The following is a 21,911-nucleotide window of genomic DNA, read 5'->3' on the forward strand; positions in this document are numbered from 1 at the left end:
CCGCATGGGCCACTGTGCCCCCACAGTCCCCGAAGTGTGGCAGTCACGATGTGACCGCACTGCGCTGCTCTAACAGGGAGAAATCAAGGAGAAGCACCCACCTTTTCCATAAAATCTCCTTCAAGGAGCGTCTGATATTTTGCCGGATTTGCGAATTTGGCTGCGACAGGGCAGGGTTCGAGGTTCCCAGGCGTCCTGGGGCTTGAGATGCCAAAGGCACAGAAGCGGTCCCCGGCTTCCTGACGGCCCCCACCAACGTGGCCGAGCTGGGGAGCTTTTTGGAAGCAGCAGCCCCAGGTGCCAGGGCTGCCTGCTTGGCAGGGGGAGCGCCGCTGGAGGGCGTGGTTGAGAGCCAGGGCCGCTTGGGTCCAGGGCCCTTGAAACCCGAGGGTGACTTTTTGATGGCCACTTTGGCTGCTGCTGTGTTTGCGAAGGGCGGAGACTTCTTTGGAAGGAGATTTCGGGGTGCAGGTTGTCTGCCGCCTGCCGAGGGGCCCGCAGGAGCCACTCTCTTGGGTGCCACGGTCCTCTCCTCTGCCCGCCTGTCTTCCTTCGCGGCTGCAAGAGACGCACACACACTTAGCGAGGCCACGCTGCCACGGGAGACCAACTCAGACCACGAAATCTTAAATCCAGGAAAGAGTGCTCCAGGGAAGGGCTGCCAATGATACGCATGACCGTGACCGCACCTGATTTCAGAAAAATATGCTTTGTTGCGTGTTAGGACGTTAAACCTTGCACTTCAGCAACAAACCCTAGTTACCACAGGCTTAATTTAAATCATGAACACAGCATAAAAGCTGAAAGGCAAACTGTGCGTTAATAAAAAGACGCAGAAGATCACTTGCATTAAGAGTTCAAGTGTCGGGGTGCCTGGGTGGCTCAGTGGGTTAAGCCTCTGCCTTTGACCTGGGATCGAGCCCCGCATCGGGCTCTCTGCTCGGTGGGGAGCCTGCTTCCCCCTCTCTCTCTGCCTGCCTCTCTGCCTGCTTGTGATCTCTGTCTGTCAAATAAATAAATAAAATCTTAAAAAAAAAAAAAGAGTTCAAGTGTCAAGTTTTTGTAAACGTGAATTTAGGAAATCTCAGGACAGGTCAGACACATTCCCCTTTAACACACGTCCACCTGCCCCTCTGCCCACTCTCGGGGCCTGGGGAGGGGGACCGCACGCAGGTGCTTACCACTCCGCATCAAAGTCAAGTGGAAATGACATGGATAGAGAGGGAAAGCGGACGGGGGTTTGCGGCACGGGAACGGTCAGCCACTTGACACGCAAACAGAGAAGGCCGTGTGACTGGCGTCCCCAAGCCCTCTGCTCGGACCTCATTTTGGGCAAGACAGTAAATTAGTGCTTCTGGTCTAAGCAAGCTTGCAGTTGAAAGCTACAAAGCCAAACCCCTCAAGCCGCACAAAAGCCTACGCGGCTGGCACTTTCTCTCCACTGAGAGCGAGAAGACACGGAGGACTGATCACACCCACACCGTACCAGACCATCACAAGCAAGGTCCCCGGTGAGCACCAACACAGTTCTGGGCCAGTGCTGCGGCTGCTGGGTCTTGGGGCCGGCCAGGCCTCCAGGGACACAGCGGGTCAGGGAGCCAGGGCCACAGGGCGGGCAGCAAGGCCACAGATATGGCCGCTGCTCCGCACACCCGAGGGACGGATCTGGAGGAGCCGAATGGCCAGAGAAGTGGGTCCAGCAAGCAGGCCAGGAAGCCACATGGGGATGCGCTCTAGGGCAGCAGTCAAGTCCCCAAAGGGACCCAGGGACAAACCACTCCCCGCCCCCAGGCACAGGCTCCTCCTGAACTTCATGCGCAGCAGGGGGCCTCCTGGCACCAAACCAGGGGCTTCGTCCCACATTCCAGCCTCGGTTTTACCCCGGGAAAAAAGTCATTCAATCACCAGTCACTGTTCTAATGAACAAGGGAGAAAGTTATCCAATCCAAGGGAAAAGAGGGGGTCCTACTCACAGAGAAGCCTGACCCAACAAACGGCGCTCCTGAGGCTGCCATGGGACCCTGGCCATCTTGGCAGAGGGCCAGAGCCCCTGCTCTCAAGGTCCTCCTTCCCCGAGCAGCCGGCGAGGCCAGTGCTGCAGTGGGAAGTAAGAGCCCCGGCACCTCAAGTTCCCCCACTTTACAGGAGAAACAGCATCTCGTTTGCCCATTGCCAACAGCAGCACCACTACAGGGTCCATCCACACCTGGGGCAGTGTTCCAAGTCCTCTGCTACCAGGCGTCACTTCTTTTAAATCCTACACCTTCCGCTCACAATGCCCTCAGTTTCAGGCCTCATGCCTGACTGCTCAGCGTGGCCTAGCCTGTCTGCCAGAACCCGGGGCTGGTTGGCAGGTCTGCGCTGCCCCCCACCGCCACATCACACTGCTCGCCACCACGCATGCCCACGGTCTTCAGTGGCCACACCTCTAAAGGCCTCGTGCCCCTGGGGACGGGAGCTTGCAAGAAAGCACACAACAGACCAAGAATCGTCTCACAAAACAGACAACAGGCACTCGGCAGGGACGGCGGTCAGCAGGTTTCCCCTGGAGCACCTCATCACACCCAGTGTATAGGCTGTGGACAGTACTGTACCCAACACCTAGAAGCCAACTTTCACCAGCTCAGATTGACTACAAGGTCACTTTGCCCAGGGGACTGCTGGTTTGGGGGTTAAATCAAATGGATGGAGATCCCTTTTCTTGCTGGAAGCCAGGGGAAGGGAAGGGTGGCACAGCCCGGACAAGGGGCCCAGGTGGCAAGGCCCACAGCACACAGACCTCGAGCAGAGGGAGGCAGCCGCCTGCCAGCAGCTGTGAACGAAGGCGCAGCCACTGGGAAAAGCAAGGCCCAGAACCGTTCGGTTCCCGCCCTTCCCAAAGCCCATCTCTGCCAAGGGTGCTTTAAGAGCACACTTCAAAAGCCGGCCTAGGGCACGTCCAGAAACCCCAGCAGAGGTGGTCACATCCAGAACACCTGCGTCCATGACAGCTTACGGTGCTTCAGCCGGAAAAGTTAACTTTTAAAAACATACTGCAAGGTGTCCTGGCCAGAACTGCCAGTGGTCTAACCAGCATTTCCCTACATACTCTGCAAAAAGCCAGCTCAAGACTACTTTTGGGACAGTCCCCATATGAGATTAAAGTGACCTCTTGTCCACAAACGGTTCAACGGTAAATAAGCCCAATCTTTCAAAGCACATGACGGCTCTCCTTAGCCATCACGTCGCTGTTTTACAGACTAGCTGTTACTCGTCACAGCCAACTTCTGCTATCCCCTACCTGTGCTCTGGGAAGTGTATCAACAGGTACAATTAGGCAAGTAAGCAAATTATTAGTGCAACATCCTGACCCTGAGGGGCTCCGCCAGCAAGCTGGACGTGACCTCTCCTACCCGGAAACATTTCAAACGTGCCGAAAGCCCAATCCGGCAAGTGCCATGGACGCAGCTGCACTCGGTCCCCTTGCGAGCCGGCATTGCACTGGCTATGGCCAGTGACCGGCCCCGGACGGCGCTGCAGTGTCCGCACAGCGAGGACACACTAGTATCTTTGCACAGAGCTGAAATCGAGTTCGCAAAATTCTTCACCTTAATTCACTTAACGTATTAGACCACATATTAATTTATAGGACAAGGAATAATCGTGTAACCAACTAGAAAAGTCTTGTCTAAAAAAAGCAGACAAGAGTGTCTCCAGGGGACAGTTGATGCGCCCAAGCGGTGTGGGACTCTTGGGTCAGCAGAGAGGAGGGGCCCGAATCCCCCCGGAAGCTGCTGTGTGTGTGGAAGGCAGCCCGCAGGGAGTGTCCAAGCTGGTCACCCTGGCAGCAGAGCTTCCAGGAGCCCCACACTCTGGGCCTGCTTGTGGGGAAGGGCAGTTTGCCACAGCACTGGGACAGGCAGGACCTCAGCAGCTACCTGCCCCTATGGGTCGGGCATTGCCCCCGATGGAGCAGACTGTGCTGGTTCTGGCCACTTGTCTCTTCTGGGTGCAGCCTAGCTGAGCACAGCGGGTTTGCCTGCAGACACTCTAACCAGCCAACTTCCCAACGAGCCCAAGACTGGGGCCCTGTCCCAGTGCCAGGCGGCAGTGACGCGGCGGCATCGCTGGCCACTGGGTGGCACTGGTGGGCCTCCGCGGAGCCGGGAACACAGGTCTCCACCAGAGGCCATCGCAGCTGCCCAGGTGAGGCTCCGGCTGGCACAGCCCTGCAGCCCCAGACACCCACCTCTAGGGACGACCCTTCACAGGGGCCGGTGGGAAACCCTCAGGGTAGCGGCAAGTTGCTTTAAACCGTTTGCGCTCTGGTCCTGCCCCAACTATTACTAGTCTACCCTAAAAATCCCCAGATTAGAGTCCCCCTGGTCTCAGGTGGGCTCACTGCTGAGTAACTGGCTGTAGAAGCCAGAAAAATTAGAGTGAGCTTCTGGTGTGACAAGGATTCAAGTATGGCTGCGTTCCACGGGGCAGGTGAGGCCCCAAAGACCCCAACTGAGACGCCATGTATTCCCTCCCCACTGGCTCCGAAATTCAGCCCCTGCTTCCCACCGCCAGCCACCTCCATGTGCCCCCGTCATTCCCGCTGGGTCCCCAGTGCACTGGGCTGTGCTTTCTGCTGGCTGGGACAGCAGCTCTACGCTCAGTTCAGGGTGACACGTGCACAACGAAGTTTCCCACTTCAATTCTGACCGGCAAGAGTTCTCCTGGTGTTAAAGTCAAATCAACAGCAGTAAGAGAAAACCATCCTTTTTGTGCTTTTGCTTAAAATTTTTAAAGTGAGTTTTTTCCTGGCAGCAAAATCAAGTACCAATTTGCTTCTGCATCAAAAACCATGTATAATCCCCCAATTAACACACTAGAATGCCCAAGCTGTGCCCTGACACTCTTCAGACCAGGCCTCATCGTTATGCAGACCCCCAGGCACACGGTCTTGGCTTGGGCTCCACAAAAGCTTTTTGAGGCTTTTTTCTTCCTGATGTTCAGTGTATGAGTGACTTGCACCTTAGTGGAGAGAGGAACAGAACTCTCCACTTGTAAAACAAAAAAAACCCAAGTCTAGACCTGGAAGCGAGACCCCTTCCTCACTGTACAACAGCTCCACTCCGTGCGTTCTGAAAACGAGCCCGGAGCCCGAGCCAGGCTGGAGGGATAACCTACAGAAGAACCAGTCAAACTGTCCTTCCCCACGAACCACGCTGACACAATGGGACCGAGGCCATGGGGGGAAACAGGTGGTCCTTCCCTCTTCTCGACTACATGACTGGGATCCGGTGAGCAGCCCGCTGTCAGAGCGGAAGTGGATGTGGGGCCCGAGACTGACTCGGGCGTGGAGCTGCTGCTTTCCCAACAGCTCTCCGGCTGGCTGACAGGCATGACCATATTTTTAAGGTGAAATTTTAACCAGTTACCACTGAACCAAACTGCCTACTAGTTCATCCAACACGTACCTAGGGGGCTGAGGGCTTGTTAGAAGAGCTCACTGACCCTTCCACCCGCCCCTTGTCCCAAAGGGTCCCATTCCACAGAAAACCCCAAGGCTGCTGGCCCTGTGCAGACCAGAATCGGGGCCCTGCAGCAGTTACCTTTGCGTGCTTCTGGCTGAATTTCTCCAGGTTCTTGGCACTAGAAGAGGACCCAGCCTTCATTTCAGGAAAACTTCTTTGGTTTGCAGAAGCAAATAATAGAGCTATGTGCAAGGGAACGCGACTTCACTTCAAGAACGCTACAGCTTAATGCAAGTGCCCCGTAAAACTTGTGTGCCGCACTGGAGGGGTTACGGGGGCATCGACACACATGCCACCAAAGGGACTTCCCTATAGTGTCTTTAGACATCACAGTAGAGCCACAGCTCCCCAAGGCCACGTGAAGTTCACTGGAGGGCAGGTGGAAGGAGCCAAACCTGGAAACTTCCAGCGGCTGCTGCACAACTACGGACACAGCACTGGGCGCTCCTGGCAGTTTCATCTCCAGTGTTCAAGTCCATGTATGTGGGAAACCTTTCCCTGACCTGATTGTCTAAAGTTACCCAGTTTGTTGGGTTTTGGTTCTGAGCTCACAAGACGTGGGGAGTCCGAAATACCTCAACATCACTGAGCGCTGAGGAAATCCCAGGTGTACACCCAGTAGGAAGGGTGGTCGAGCTGCACCTTTCTCAGTAGAGTTCTGGATTTCTCTCTAACTGGGGGGGCGGATGATGACCTTGGTTCAGGTGTACCAGGTCTGTTCGTCCCCGACCATATTTTATTGCCAAGGACGATTCTGGAATAGGTTGAAAACGGCTCACGTAACTGATACAACCCTAACCGCTCACAGGTAAGGATGTACGCTTCTACGAGGCACTCCCAGGTCCCAGCGCCCCCTGCGTCTTTATTAGGAAACGTTTCCACTCAGAGCTTCGGGAGCGCGCCTCTGCAGCCGCTCCTCGTCCCCGTGGCAAGCCCCCTTCTCCTCGTCTGAGCGGCGTGCCCCCGAAACTTACAGGGGAAATGCTTCTATCTGTGGCAGACTGCTTTACCAGATCTCGGGAGTCTGGGAGTCCCGGCTGTTAAGGTTTTGCTTTCTCTCAAAGCTAGACAAAACTGTAGAAATCTCACTTTCCAGTCAAGATCTGTTCAGAATCCCAGTGTTTTAAGTCCCCTAATGAGCCACGTAGGGGATCCCAGATACCAGGAATTGTGCCTACACGCATCAGAACTCCACTTCCAAATGCTAACACGTCAGGGACATTTCAGAAAAAAATTGTTAGCCTTTTTCTCTTCATGCCTTGACAACAGAAGTTGACCCAACATTGAAAAAGAGCAGAAAAAAATAAGGTCACGAAACAGACATGTGGTGGCTGAGGGAAGCGGTCAATCAAGCGGCAGTGGGTGCTACATGGGAGCAGCCACGCAGAGACCAGCGAGAGCGGTGACCGTGAACCGCGTCACCGGGGACACAGAGCATCTGCGGGTCCTCTCGTGGGAGAGGAAGAGTGAGCTTCCCAGTCCCCGTCTGTTCCATGGGAGGCCTCCTCACACCCTGTTCACGGACAGCTGTCACTCCCCACAACCCAAGGTCAGCAGCAGTGGCCTGGGGGGTGAGGGGATGTCTAGGGGACCTCCCGTGGGCCCTGTGGAATGGGGGACATAACCACAGACTTAACATGTACCCAGGTCAATGTAGGAATACTTCCTTCTAACAAAGGTCCAGTGCCAGCTGTACCCCAAATCTAGCCACCCCAACCCAGAACATGCTCTGCAGCCAGCTAGAAAGGCAGCTGGGGGGTCCTTGTGGGGACACAGGGTTCTGCTGTGTGTGTGCACGCTGCCTGATGCCCCGCAACTGTGAGGGGATGGTCTGGGGGAGAGGCGGAGACACGACCGCTACTCACCGAGGCTGAAGTTGCGTATTTTACCCATGACTGGAAGGTGACAATTCTGGGGTAACAGAAAAGGATCAGAAGCAACTAGCTAAAAGATATGTCCCTTATGCGTGCTATCCACCTTGGGTATCCGCCGACTTGAACTGTGAGATGTGAGTGTGCTGAAAGGGCCGGCGCTCCCCGGGCCCAGCTTTGTCTACTGAAGCAGCTGGCGCTTCGGCGAGGGGCGGAGCAGCAGGAAGGGCAGGCAGGAGGCAGGGGCCGAGAAGCGGGCCTCCTCCTGGCCTCTGCTCCCCTCAAAGACAGGAGCCATCCCGTTTCCCCCTCCCCGTGCACACCGGGAGCCTCGCAGCAGCTTTCCGGGCCTGGCTGGTAGAGACGGAGCCGTACTGAAGCCCGCCACCCAGGGCTTCCGCGGTTCCCAAGCCCCCACCGCTGTTTCGTTCTGTTATGTGCCTGTGACCGACTCCGAGCACTGACGCACGAGACTCCAAAGCGAGTGCTCCCGGTGCTCGCTGGTCCGCGGTGCTGACTGAGGTGCATGCGGGACTCGTCAGGGTGCTCTGCTGAAGGTCTGAGATGTGCGGTTAGCATGGGTAGCTCCAACCGCCTGCGGTGTGTCAGGGACTCTTGTTAATCCAGTACCCAGCTCACCCTGTAATGGAACAGCTCCCTCCGACTCCCCCCAACCCACCCACCCCCGCAGGTCTGGGGTCACTCTCACAGCTCCCCAACCCCGTCGGCTCTAGCGTGGCCCTGCGGGAGTGCCGGCCGTGGGACAGTGTGGCTCACGCCCATGGTCTTGAACTTAAAGCTATGTGCCTTTTGGTACTTTTCTAAAAGGCACAAAACGTAAGACGACATAAATTAAAACCGAGTGAAAATAATCTTAGTAATAGATGGGTCCTATGGACCAGTTTAAATTTTCAAAATTTAAGTTTGGGTGCTTGGCTGAAAACAGAATGGAGAGGGGCCAACTGCACGATCTCGAGCAGGGTCCTACGCAGCTTTGGGACCCGTCTGGAGGCGAGGAGGCTCTGACCTGTCAGCGCAAGCCTCCGGGACAGTCAGGTCCCGGTTACTGCGGGCTCCCTCAGGGGGGCACAGCTCCAAGGGCCAGCACGTCACACTCACTTACCTTGGAGCACATGTAGCAGCAAACAGCCTTCAAAACTTGAACGTACATACATACGTGAGTGTGTGTGTGTGTGTGTGTGTGTGTGTGTGTGTTTAGTGAGTTGCACACACACAAATTCCTGTTGGATCAAAAATAATGTAACTCCTGGAGACCGCACTTGAGTGTCAGGTGCTCCCTATCTGCAGACTGGATCCCCGCAAGAGGCAGCCGTGCGCGGAGACTAGATGAGTGGGACAGACTCCTAAGCCAGTGGGGCTGTGACGAGCCGGCAAGGGTCTGGATGCCGGGAGCGCGTTGACCCAGCGTGACCGCGCCGAAGACCACACCAATACTTACCAGAGCCTGACAGTGAAAGTGAAAGAGATTAAAGACATTGGTTGCCGGGTGAGACGTTTAGCCACGAGGTTTGTACATCTTTGTGAGGTTTGTACTCATAGGGAGGGCCGACAGACTGAGGGGGTGCACGGGGCTCGGAGCACCTGGGGCTCGGGCACCTGCTTCCATGTTTGCAGGTGCAGCATTAAACACGGCTAAAGCTCCTGGTCCTGGACAGGCCTGAGTGACAGCTGTCCAGAAAGACCAGGAAGGGTCCAGGTGCTACCCCTAAGTGATACATACATTTATACAACAGTGGCGGCCAGAGAGCAGCAGTCTGTTCCGGCTTTACTGCATTGTAATTGTGGTCACTCGCCCAGGACGGCGTGCCTTCACTGGCTGCTTCCTTCACGAGGACCTCACTCCTCGACGGGGCCACCAGCGCCTTCTTCACGGTGTTCTCTTTCTTGTCTGGAGCCGGTCTCTTGTGCACAGCAGAGACTCGAATGCCTGCCTGGATAACCGGCAAAACCCCGATCATTAAGGAGGTCAGAACAGAGCCTCCGCTCCTCGCGCTCCACAACGAAGGTCATGATATGCTCTACGGTCAGGGTCACATGAGGCCCCTCACCACCCTGACCTTGGGCTCTGCATCTGCTCAGCAGCAGGGCTGGGCTACCCTTGCACGTCCAAGCGACGTGGAGGGATGGTCACGAACAAGGACCTGGGTGCCAGGCAAGGCTTGGGGACACTCTGGGAGACTGGAGGCCGGCAATGTCCCGCCTCCTGTGCCAGGCACTCGGCACACCGCACAGCAACCTGCTCTGGCGTCCAGGGACTCAGAACCGGCAGCCACACACACCACACCATCTACAGGCCAAGCAAGCACTCAAACAGTGGGCTGGGCTCCCCAGACGGCACTACTTAGGCCTCACTCATCACCGGTGTTAACAGGACTGCAATGCGGCCCCCGGACCTGGGCTAGAACTCTGGGCGACTCCCGAAGCAGCTGTGACTATGCCTGAGTCACAGACGGCATGAGAGACAGATCCGCAAGTCAGGACTCAAGGCGAGGCACACAGTCTGGCTCCCCAAGACCCACTCCTCGCCCTGGGCCGTCTGCGAATCTCAGTGCCACACAGGCCCTGGCAAACCCCCCGGGACCCCGAAAAGTGCCGGCTCCCGGATGGAGGGCTGGGGTCCCGCACTGCCTCACTGCGGTCTGTGCCGATGACGCCCACCACGGGCGCAGGGAGACAACACCCGAGTAACGACAGGGCAAGTGTGCGAGGCTGGAGGCGGAGTGCGGGGGCGCCAGCGGCGCTCGGTGCGTACCTGCTGTGCCCCGCCCGCCGCAAGCCGACCCGCCATGGCTGCCCGCGGCGCGCGGACACGTCCCACCCCGACAACTCCAAAGGCTGGACTGGAACAGCTTACCTGGACACTACATTTTGGGAGAATGAGCTTCTCTGGCTTCGTCTTGGTCTTTTCTTTAGGCTTTGGCTTTTGTTCTTTACCTGAACTGAGGAACTTCATCGTCGCCGCGGCGTGCTTGAGAATGCAGTCGCTGCTGCAGTAAACCGAGTCCGGCTGCGCAGCGCTGGAGCACCCGGGCCCGATACATTTCGCGGCCCCAGGCGCCTCGGCTACCTACGGGACAGAAGGCGTGGGCTCCAGCAGGCATCTGCGCTCCCCAACTTCCTGGTCATGCCTCGGGGCTATTTCTAACGGACACACTAGTGGCACCTTCCATGCCGGTTAAGAACGTGTCCCTGCTTCTTCAGAGCACCTGCCCCACTCTGCCCCGCTGCAGGGCCCTCAAGGTAGCTGTAGGGCTGGGAGGCGGCCCCTGGGCTCTGCCCTGGCCCGCAGGCTCCTGGGACTTTTGGACACCACGGGGTTTTACCCCCAGAGCTCGGACCCGTTGCAGGGCCGACGGGGAGCTCTGCGGGTGCAACTGAGGACGCTAATGAGAGGGTTCTCAGCGAAGGAAAGGGTCTGTTTCATCAACATAACATGTCCGAGGAGGGACTGGACCCTGCAGCAGAGAGAAGACTCCACCACTGGTTTGGAAGGAGCAGAGGGCTGTGGGGGAGGCCCTCGTAGCAAGGCTCTGAGGGTGAAGCTACCGGACCAAACCCAGGAACACCCCTTCAGCGGGAGTCTCAGGCAGACGACGGGCGACTGAGCACTGCTGAGTCCCGCACAGGGCGCAGGGCACTCACACACACAAAATCACTGGAACCTTGCAGGGGTGGATCCTTGCCCCACCAAGCCTGTGAGAAAACCTCAGCCTCCACTGGCACGGGGGTGCCCTCCCTGGAGACCCTGGGCAGAGACCGGCTAGGCCAGGCCCAGGCTTCTGTCCCGTGGAAGCTAGTAAGTGTACACTGCGGAAGGCCGCTAAGGCTGGCTCCCTGGTCGCGCAGCGCGGAGGCTCTAGCGAGACCGAACCCAGCCCTCAACGTACTTGAGCTGAATCTAGTGTCTGCACCTTGGTGTTCTGACACGGTTTTTCTTCCACAGAATCCAAGTCTGACCAAGAATAAATCTAAGCGAATGCAGCCTCAAACATCAAAAACAAAGACACGATATTGGGGTGACTTTTCCCACTGTTCCATTTCCACGAATTTTTCTTAATGACCAAACAAGGTAAGAATAACCATCATATCCCCACTCGGGGTGTCTGGACATCTTCACGCTACTGCTTAAATGGTCCAGACCTCACAGCACTTCCGCCTCGAGGGTCTCACAGCTCTCAAAGCTTCTGCACGCCCAAGGCCGAGCACAGGCCTCCGATTCAAGGCTGTGTGGGGCCTCCGAGGACTTGGGGGAATGTGCTCTTGTGAGCCCGTGACTGTGCTCCTCGACATCAGAAGCTGGTGACACGGAAAAGCCACAGCCCTACTAGCGAGTGCCTGAGTGTTCCAGAGGGGACGCCAGTGGCAGCTGAGGGAGGTGCCTTGGATGCCAAGGATCAAGTGGTGTGCCCCCCAACCCCCGCCGCCCCAGGAGGCTCAGGTCACCAGCACTGCTCTCAGTGTCTCACAGCAAGACAGGTGCAAGACCACCAGCTCTCTGAGGACAATGGGGTCAGGTCAAACAGATGCACATTTACTTCAGGAACTCATAATAATTCTGTTGTGTGTGTACCTGAATTGACATTCCAAAAAACATATTCAAGGAAAAACTAACTTTAAAAAATGAGTCTGTTTAAGGAAAACATTAACTCGATACGAAGAGTACAGGAGGCCGATTAAGACTTAAAGAAAGGCCCATTGAGCTGTCCTGCGGGAGCACAGAGCGCAGGTGGCCCACGAAGCCACGTGCAGGGGAGACTGCTGCTTCCGGAGCCCAGCCCGCGGCAGACACAACGCCGTCTGGAAGGGAAAACCCGACCTGCTCCGAAAGAAAGACCAACTGTCGGGAGTCCTGGCGTTTCTGCCGCCAGGGCCCCGAGGTCTACCTCGTCCCCATCTATCACTGGCCTCGCGGACAAGTACTTACAGGCTGGAATATCTTGAGCTTTTTCTTGCCACTTGGGTTCGCAGCTTTCTCAATTCTACCCTTTATCCCCTGGTCTTCGCCGGATTTCTGCTCCACCGTCCCCATGCTCGTGCAGTCCGTGCCGTCCCCGTCCGCGGGCGTGCACTTGGCCTCCTGCTGCTCCGCGCTCTCCGAGTTCGTCTCGTCCTGCACCTGCAGGATGGTGCAGTTGGGGCAGATGTAGTCTTCGCCATTCCTTTCGAGGAGCCGTCCCCGGGCCTCGGAGATGCCCACACAGTCGCCATGAAACCATTCTTCACACCGGTCGCAGCAAATCATGAACCTCAAATTGTAAAACACTGGCATCAGGAACGCGAAGCTCGATAAACGGTTTCAGACTTATTAAAAGACCGAATTCAGGTTTTAACACGTAATGAAAAAAAGCAAAACACAAAGAACGATTCATATGCCCTTCCCTTGACTTTTTCCTGACGGAAGCCTTCTGAGCGAGAGCTGCAGGCTTCACGGCACTGCCGCCCGGAGACCTGGCCCTCATCCCCACGGACCAGCACGTCGCTCTGTCCCACTGAACATAGCAGGCGGTGGCTCCCTGACACGGTCCAGCACGCAGACGGGCTCTGGGTGCTGAAGCTGCAGCCGACCACAGCCTGCTCACACGTGCCCCCCAGGACGGTCTAGGGCGGTGTGTCCAACCCATCTACGACAGGAGCGCTGGAGTCCATACGGCCTCATGCGTCCTCCCCCCACCCCACGGCGGCAGTGGGGGGCCTTGTGTGGCTACAGAAAGTCCCTCCCCTTCTGTGCCCCACCCCCCCGCCAATGCCTCCTTCATCCTTCCCAACTGAGTGAGTCACTCATGCAGCCCAGCTCTGGAAGGTGTCCCCTCAAAATGCACAGAACCCTCCCCTGCTGTTTTCACGCCCTGGATCTCTCTGGACGCTGGGGCCGCCAGCGCACCCCCGTAGTGTGGCCTACCTGTTGTTGTGTGGCTGACGACAGATGCAGTACAGAGCATTGGGCTCATAGGCCTCACACTCGGGCTTCTGCCTGCCCACATCCCTGGGGTCTCTGCCTTCGAGTCCCCGAGCGGCCTTCCCCTCCGGCTCCCTGTCTCCGCCGTCCCGCTCAGCCTGGGCCGCCGCGCCCTGCTCAGCCTCGGGCTCTTGCTGGTGGGGCAGCACGCTGTCCGCGGCGCTGCCCGCCCCCACGTCCACGGTCCGTGTGGGATCCTGCTCCCGGCGCTTCTTCCTCAGGCGGCTCTTGGGGGGCCTATCGGCCGCTTCTTGCTCCCGCTGTCTTCGCAGGCGGTTCTGAAGTTCTTTCAAAGTCAGCCCGTCACTGTCGCTGTCAGAGGTGTCGTCCTCGTCCTCACCTCCTTTGGCCTTCACGGAGGCGGCCGGGCGCTCCTTATCACCCACAGAGCCCGACGGGGGCCCGCCCTTCCCCTCAGAGGTGCTCTCCACGCTCCCTTCCGACGCCGTCTCCACATCTGTGACGGCACAAGACGCGGCTTCACCGGAATCCTCGAGGGAGACGGGCGCATTCTTCCTTCCCCTTCGCCGGACCGTCGTGAGAAACTCTTCCACCCGCTCCGTGCGCTTCGGCTGCCTCCCGCTCCGTCGCAAGGAGAGGCTCTGCTGCTGCTGGGGCTGAGGCTCCGGGGCGTCTAAGTCGGCATCCCCAGCGCCCTCGCGCTTGGCAATGGTGGTCCTTCGAAAGCCCCATGTTTTCCTGAACTCTTTGCTGGTGGGTTTGATGGCCTTGGGCACCTCCTCATTGCTCGGATCCCCCTTCTCATCCATACCTAGCGGTGAAAGGGAACCGAGCCACGTTAACGGGGCAACATTTCTTGGCAAGAGCAAGCCCTGGAGCCACGAACACAAAGGCTCCAGATTCACGTGGAGGGAGCGCGGCTGCGCATCAAACCACCACCTTCTGCCGACACAAAGCGAAGGTGTTGATTCAAATGAGTCCTCTCGATCAGGGTTTCCTGAGAGGTAGCGTCAGAGAAGATCCGGGGGGACCCCGGACAGAAGTCAACAGTCACGCATCTAGCGCTCGGTACACAACCGCAGCCAGCGACTCAAGCCCGTCCCCCCGGCACTCAGCTGGGCGCTATGAGGGCGCGGGCGGAGCAGGGCTGCAGTGCTGGGAGGCGCCTCGCACCCGCCCCCCCCCCCCAACACCCTGGCACAGAGGATGGAGAGCCAGGCAGGCTTGAGGCCCAGTGCGCGAGAGGACTGGCCGCTTCCGTCCCGGGCTATGTGGCCTGAGCTGCTGTGTAAGTGGTCCAACCACCCTGCTAGAGAGAAGGGCACCCCAGGCCTGCTGCGGCCCGAGTGCCAGTGCCCACCGCACCCCCCGCCCACCCCGGTGGAGGTAAGGGTCAAGAGGCGAAGGCCTGACCAGACTCCCAAGCCCTGACTCCGGGTTGGCTGTCGCGCAGCAACAGTAACTTGGCCACTTTAGAAAATGACACGGAGACGAGCTTTCCGTGCAAATATCCTTGCTCGCTGACAGACTACTAAAGCACTGCATTCTTGAGGAACCCTGAAAAAGACCGTATATACCTTGAAAACTCCTTTCTAGGCTAGCCAGGCTTCACGCGCACCACACGCTAAGGCGGACTCAGCCTTTACGCCGCATTCCGTCACAGGGAAGGACTGTGCTGGGATGAAAACCTTCAAAAACACAAAATACACAGAAGTCAAAACCACACGCAACCAGATTTGTTTTTTGTTCTTTCTTTTACTTCCCGTTTCCTGCTGGCTCTACCCACCGTCCACTCTGAGTCCAGCCGCACTGAGTGGCTCCCAGGCCGCTCGGAAGCTGCCGGGGGTGGCTGTGACACCAGCACACGTGCCAGCAAGGACCACACCACTTTTCTGGTCCTGAGATTCTGCGTGGGAAAAACTCTCCTCAACAAACACACCTGTCACCGAGGAGAGCCTAAAACGTCAAGTACTTGCACCCACAAAAAGCCAGTGGAAAAACGGGAGTGCGCCGAGTAAAAATTCTCAGCACGTGGCTGAACATTCGCCTCCACCTCGGGGCTAAACATGCTATGTCATACCACGTATGAACGTCAGACCGCTTGTTTCTTCACGTAAAATGGCACTTCAGAAACAGGACACACGACTTCAACCCCATTAAGAGAAAACTGTGTCACTGATGCTGCCACCAGGGCGGTGTTACCTGCCCCGGCCCCAGATGCTCCGACGCCTTCTCCAAAGGTCTGAGCACCTGTCGGACAGGATCGCCTGCTCCACAGGCACAGCCCGGCCTCCGACACTGCTGCTGTCCGTCACTGGCCACAGGGAACAGTAAAGATCATCTCAAGACTGTTCCCACAGAGAACGTGCCTGAAAGAAAATAAGAAAATTATTTATAGATTCAAGTAACCGTAACATTAAAAAAAAAAAAAGCACCAAACTTCACAAGTAATCTATTATCTGAACATATGTCATCAACTGTGACCCACTCAGGGAGTTGGGGTGGGGGAGAAAAAGAAACAGGAAAGGCAAGAACACAGTCCTCTTCTTTAAGGACTTGTGCAGAAGAAGACACGCAACTGCACTGGGACGGAACGTGGCTAGGCCGGTCACGGAGGGGCGCCAGGCGCTGGTCGGTCCTGGGGGGGGCGGGGAGCTGCCCCAGCAGCACGGCGGCTTCAAAACCAGGCGCGGATTATCAGCGGCTTTCCAAGTATGATCCTACGTTTGAGGTGGGCTCAGCTTGATAAAGCCAAACGCAGAAACACGAAAAGGCTGAACAAAAAAATCATCCGCGGAGAGCAGTCCTCACAAACCCGTACCACTGGAGATGCGCCATCATTTAGTTAAAAGCCCAAGAAAGACTTTAGGAGACTCGTAATTACTTGATGTTGATGTGCTACATTTCATCTATGTGCATTTAAAAAAGTTCTCCGAAATTATAGTCCTGCAAAAAACTCCTACCTAGTTGGAATGTGCACCGAACAGGCCTCTGCTCCTGGACAGGTCCTCAATATTGCTCTTTTCACACGTCACACGTCACCCTCTGGCCCCCAGGGTCCTTCCCAACCCCTCCCTGGCGAGCCCCCCCTCCACCGCTCTTGCCTTCCTGCCTCCAGGTGGGCACTCCGGGTGGGGAACAGCTGTGGTCTCCTTAGGGACCCCAGAACAAACAAACATTCCAAGGCATCTCCTCTTAAAGAGACGGTGCCCATTCCACTAACCAAATCCACGACCACGACCCTCAAATCTCTCAAACGTGGTAAATGCATTTCAAATCAAGGCTCCAATGTTCAGATGCCTTTCCTTCCTAGTTAAAACGAAAAATAAACTTTACTTCTGTATTTCCTAACACTGAGTGTTTATAAAACAAAGAACTCAGGAATGAAAAATCTAAATACACATTTATCTGAGAAATAAACACATTCCTGGGTTCGAGTTCCGAAGCATGAATTAAAAAAGGAAAACGGGAAGTCTAGTTACTCCTGTGAGTGGGACTTCAGAACAGATCAAATCACTTCAGATCATCTGATTCACTTAACTTGATCTTTGAAAAATCAACATTTTGCTAATTTCTTCAAAGTAGAAATTCTAATAAAAATTGCAGCAATTGCAACAAAAGCGTGTATATCAAGACCAAACAACAGAAGCCCACGCCGAGCCCCTCGGCGGGGCAGGGAGCGTGTTTCAGGGACCCACGTCACACCAGGGTAAGCAGCGCCGACCCGGGCCGTCCCTGACACTGGGAAGAGAACAGGCGGCGCACACGGAACGCACCGGAAGAACACGGAGCTGTCCTGCACTCGGTCAGGGCGGCGTCTGGGCCCAGCCGGCCGGAGCCGGAGCCGGAGCCGGAGCCGGCCCGCTGAGGAAGCTCCCACCTCCGGCCACCACACTCGCCAGGCCGCTCCCAGCCCGAGCAGTGGCGGCCGCGGCCGGGAAACCATCTGGAACGCGCGGCTTCTCACAGCTTCTGCTCTCCGGCCTCCGCTACACCCTTAGAAGCGGGGGTTCCAAAATGCTTCTGTTCGTGTAGGACCGGGGGTCTTTCCAAAATTATGGCTGAGAAAGTTTTTAGGTAACTGTGGGTGTTCTTGAACATGGAGCTGAAATTCAACCACCTTCACGAGGAGAGCCGCCACGCAGGGGCCCGAGACCTGACCCTGGCTGCAAGCGGCCCACGCCTCCGCGCTGCCCGCCGGGACCGCGCACACTCGCAACCCTGTGACCCGTGTGGCAGGCACATCACTGAGTGACATGGTCGCACGGCACACGGCACTGCAACAAAGACACATGCTGTTAATGCCCCACCACCTCCTCAAATGTCCTTTTCTTTTTCCTTTTCCCAAGATTTTATTTGAGACAGAGACCAGGGGGGGGGGGAGGGGCAGAGGGAGCCAAGAAGCAGGATCATGACCTGAACCAGAGCGACCGGAGCATCCCTCTAACGTTGTTAGTGACCGGGAAGCCATCAAGCTCGTGAAGGGCGGACAGGAGCTTTTCAAAAGTGTAATTTTCACTTGAAAGCTCGAATTTTATCACGAGCAACAAGTATCGTCCGCTGCTTCCTGGAGACCCAGGTCATGTCCACGCTCCGCAGCACGAGGGCTGGCCCGTGGGGGGGCGGGCCGGGCCGGCGCAGGGCTCCTCCGGCGGGCTCGCCTGCTCTGGGTACAGGAGGGCTTTGCACATCCTTGCCCGTTGGGTACAGGGACCCTGAAGCGACGGGACAGGACGCTGAGTGATGGGCGCGACTGAGCTAACAGCCCTTGCCGCCTCTGCAAGGACTCGCTCGGACAAACGGCACATTTTCCACGACCAACTGGGGCTCAGCGGCACACAGCACGCCGCACAGGGGAGCGCCGCTGTCCGGACCGGCTTCCGCGGGTCGCGCTGCTACGGTGCCCGCCGTGCCAGCCCCGGCGTCCCGGGGACACACCGAGACGCGCTCGTCAACCCCCACTAGTTAAGCACACCCCGGAGACGTGCAAAGCAACAGCCCATCTCTGTGCTTCAGTATCAGAAGGGACCAAGCATCTCCTTCCACAGAAGTGCTCTAAAAGCACTAAATCCTCCCTTCAGAGTCTCCAACTTTGCAAACTGTTACGCCGCCAGATGTGGTTTCTTAAAAACAAAAGCTCCACAGTTGTTAGGCGTCAGTGATGCGGGACTTGAAACCCTTCTTGTAAAGCTGAAGGCGCAGTTCCAGAAGTGCCGGCGAGGGCCCACCGTGCGCGCTCCGGCTCTGCGGACCCAAGCGCAGCTCCCCAAGACGCTGGGCCGCGCAACCACAAGGAAGCTCCCGTCTCCACAGCAGGACAACCAGGAGCGCGCAGCCGCGGCCCCTCCCAAGGAAACACGCAAGTGCGTGGCGGTCCCACCGGGGCCCCACACGGTCTCTCGGAACCCCCTCCCCACCCTCCGCCGTTCCAGAACATTCTAACCCGTCCCCCGCGCCGCGCGTGTCGCAGCGCGGCCTCCTCCTTCCCGCCTCTGTGAAGGGAGACTCTGAAAGGACCGACCACGCCCAAGCTCACAGTTCGCACTGCAGGTCGCACTGCAGGTCGCGTGCCCCCCAACTAACCCTTCCCTGCGGGGGATGAAGGCTGCCAAGAGGCGAAATTCTTCAAACTACTGAAGAAGGCAGCCTGCCCCACTGAAGACCCTCCTCAGTCCCCATCACTAGAACCGCCGCTAACCAGCGCCCGCCCACGGCTCCGCCCGACACGGCAGCCCCGGCAGCCCCGGCGGCTCAAGGACCGGCCCGAGGCTCTCCCTCTCCCCCTGCGCCCTGGAGGTCTGCAGCCGCAAACACGCGCCTGCACTCTGACCCCGCACAGGAGAGGTTTGGGCCCACAAAGTAAACTAAGAAATCCAGTTTTCATTTATCTGAACATCTACCCAGAACTGGACTTGACTGTGTTACATTTAGAGCTTTTACAGCTAATTCAAAGTTTTGCTGCTCCCGAGAAACAGGGTCATTATTACAATTCTTCCGATGAGGTGACGGTCTCCCCAGCACAGTAAGCTTCTCAGGAGACGAATATAGAGAGAAACCCAGAAACAACCTGGTTTAAAATTTTAGTACCTTGCGCTCACACGTATGCGGACAAAAAGCCAAAGGTGCTACCTGAGAGCCTCTCAGGGACTAGTGTCCGGCCAGGCCCCGCTGTGAGGCTGGGACACTGGCTCGGCACGGGGTGTGCAAGGGGCCCCCGGCCTCTCTCTGGGCAGTTTCCACTGCAGGACACAGGCTCGTGAGCTCGGTGGGCAGCTCTACGTGGGCGTCAGGTAGCAGAACAGCCCCGTTACATCTACCAAGGTCAGGGAGCAGGAAAGGCGGCTCTCGCTGTTCTCGGTTTCATGGTGCGGTCTCCTACCTCGGACAGGCTTTGGCCGTGGTCTGCGCTGAGTGCCCCAGCCCCTGAAATTCACGCTGAAACCCATTGCCAAGGTGATGGCACTACCGGGAGATGGGGCCTTTGAGGAGGCGCTTAGGTCGTCACGTCAGAGCTCACGAATGGGGTCAGTGCCCTTGAAAAGAGCCCTGAGAGCTCTCCTCCCCTGCAACCCTGAAGACACCTCGCCAGGACCTGACCACGCCAGCACCCTGACTGTGGGCCTCCAGAGCTGTAAGAAATACATGGGTTTTCCTTCTTTCCTTCTTTTTTAATTTCCTGATGAGATCTTTCTGGGGAAGATTTTATTTACTTTTCAGAGAGACTGCACGCACACATAGAAGCAGGCTCCCTGCTGAGCAGAGAGCCCAATGCGGGGCTCGATCCCAGGACCCTGGGATCATAACCCGAGCCAAAGGCAGAGGCTTTAACCCACTGAGCCCCCCAGGCGCCCCGGTACGTGGGTTTTCTATCAGCCCCCAGCCCACGGTCTTTGTTAAAGCAGCCCAAGCATACAGAGCCAGCTCCCCTTTTGCCTCTGGATAAAAACATGGTCTTAAATACTGCAAGGGACTACAGGAATCCTACATCTTGGGGGACTGGTGCTCCAGAGACAAGGCCACCGCCTTGTTCTTGTGATCCCCTGAACTGCACAGGTTCTTAGGCTTGCTTAAAAATCTGCCCTATGGGACAAGTCCAGCTACTGCTAAGTACCGAAGAGTGACAGCGGGATAGGTTCCCAGACAGAGGCTCCTCTGCTCCTTCCCCAACAGAGAGGAGGGACAGGGGTGTGTGTGCTCACAGATGGGATGAGTGCGCTGCCAGTCGTTTCCCAGGACAGTATGACATTCAAGTGCCAGTCGTCCCTGCTCAGCACTTTGGGGGCCGTTTCCCCTCAGAATGAGTTTCCAGGTCCTGCAGCTGTTCAGAACCCTGATCTTCCAGGGAAGACTCCTGCCCAACTGGCCGCCCTACTGCTTTTATACCCACAGCAGTCCCCATGGGTAGCTGGCTGGCACTCCCAGCACCAATGTGGGCACTGCTGGACCACACACCCTGTTGTGGTTTCCTGGGTTCACACCACGGGAGGCCGGATCAGTCCCCAGTCCATACAGTCCATCCTCACCCCCAGCTTCCTTGCAGCAGGAGGGCAGGCCCCCGCGAAAGGACATCCTACAACCAACGCAAGGGCCGCTCACATGCTCAGACTGCAGTCAGGCCACATGACCTAAGGCCAAAAGAGGTCTCAGGGCCCTACCACCCAGCCAGCACCCTGGGTCTCCTGCTCCCTTGCAGGTGGTCTACTGGAACGAGGTGCGCACCGGAATCACAAACCGTCCTTATGTCAGGCTCTTTGCAAAAAGCCAACACACAGCTGAGTCGATTAAAAAAAAACAACAAACCAAAGAGGGGGTCTATCTTCCTACTAGTAACCCAGTTCCGCAGGTGTTCAAGTTGAGAGTCAACTCTCGCGAAGTTCTCTTTTCTTAGCAGAAGCAACTTGAGTCACAATTTGAGTTGAAGTTCCCAAAATTAGGTCCACAGGCCTCTGGGGAGGTCCCTGAGGTCAAATTATCTGCACAAACACAAAAGACGGATGCCTCTCTCACCGGCACTTACAGGAGTGCACGGCAGAGCTTTCCAGAAGCTGGAGGACAGTGACGTTACCACTGTCTGCCTCTGGGTGCAGATCGGAGAATCCAGCTGTTGTCAACTAAGCCAGAAGTCCGAGTGTGTGCAAAACAATGCTCCGGCTCTTACTGGTTTTGTCTTAGAAGACAGTCTCTATATACAGCATTATTCGTGCTAACGCATGAAGTTTTATTACTTAAAAACGAGGAAGCTTGCATGCCTCTTTCCACGCCAAGCCCAGTAACACCAACAGATGTGAGGACAGAAACAGAAGGTCCGCGGTGTCCCCGGGGACCGCCGGTGGGTGACCTCACAGGGCTGCTCTCTGAAGGCCAAAGCCGTTCCTGGCCCTCCCAGTCAGTAGGCCCAAGATGACCGCAGCACCTCCACACCCTGCCCCTGCCCCGCCTCAAGCAGCTTCCAGAGATCATGGAGAAGGCGCTCGTTTCCAACGATGAAATGGCCGCCGCCTGGATTCGCAGACCGCGTGCTCTGGAGAAGACGCAGAGGCCTTGCGTCCCAAGCACCTGCCTCCCGAGTGGCGCTGTCAGAAATGCAGGCCGCAGGCC

General features: G+C 57.0%; 1 protein-coding gene across 10 annotated transcripts in view; it reads right to left on the reverse strand.

The window, feature by feature from the left end:
• DIDO1 (death inducer-obliterator 1) overlaps nucleotides 1-21,911 on the reverse strand; it is a 48,058-nt gene that overhangs the window by 16,673 nt on the left and 9,474 nt on the right. For 5 of the 10 annotated variants that reach the window (XM_045070542.1, XM_045070541.1, XM_045070543.1 and 2 more), the window contains exons 2-8: nucleotides 15,516-15,682; nucleotides 14,891-15,001; nucleotides 13,296-14,124; nucleotides 12,321-12,642; nucleotides 10,251-10,463; nucleotides 9,117-9,327; nucleotides 102-558 (exon numbers count right to left, since the gene is read on the reverse strand). In XM_045070542.1, coding sequence (XP_044926477.1) covers nucleotides 102-558; nucleotides 9,117-9,327; nucleotides 10,251-10,463; nucleotides 12,321-12,642; nucleotides 13,296-14,122 — 2,030 coding nt within the window. In that variant the 5' untranslated portion in view covers nucleotides 14,123-14,124; nucleotides 14,891-15,001; nucleotides 15,516-15,682. The other 5 variants (XM_013060149.2, XM_045070544.1, XM_013060152.1 and 2 more) reach the window with 5 other exon arrangements.

Source organism: Mustela putorius, unplaced genomic scaffold (assembly GCF_011764305.1).
Source record: "Mustela putorius furo isolate JIRA1106 unplaced genomic scaffold, ASM1176430v1.1 tig00003972_pilon_pilon_pilon, whole genome shotgun sequence".
Lineage (NCBI taxonomy): Eukaryota > Metazoa > Chordata > Mammalia > Carnivora > Mustelidae > Mustela > Mustela putorius.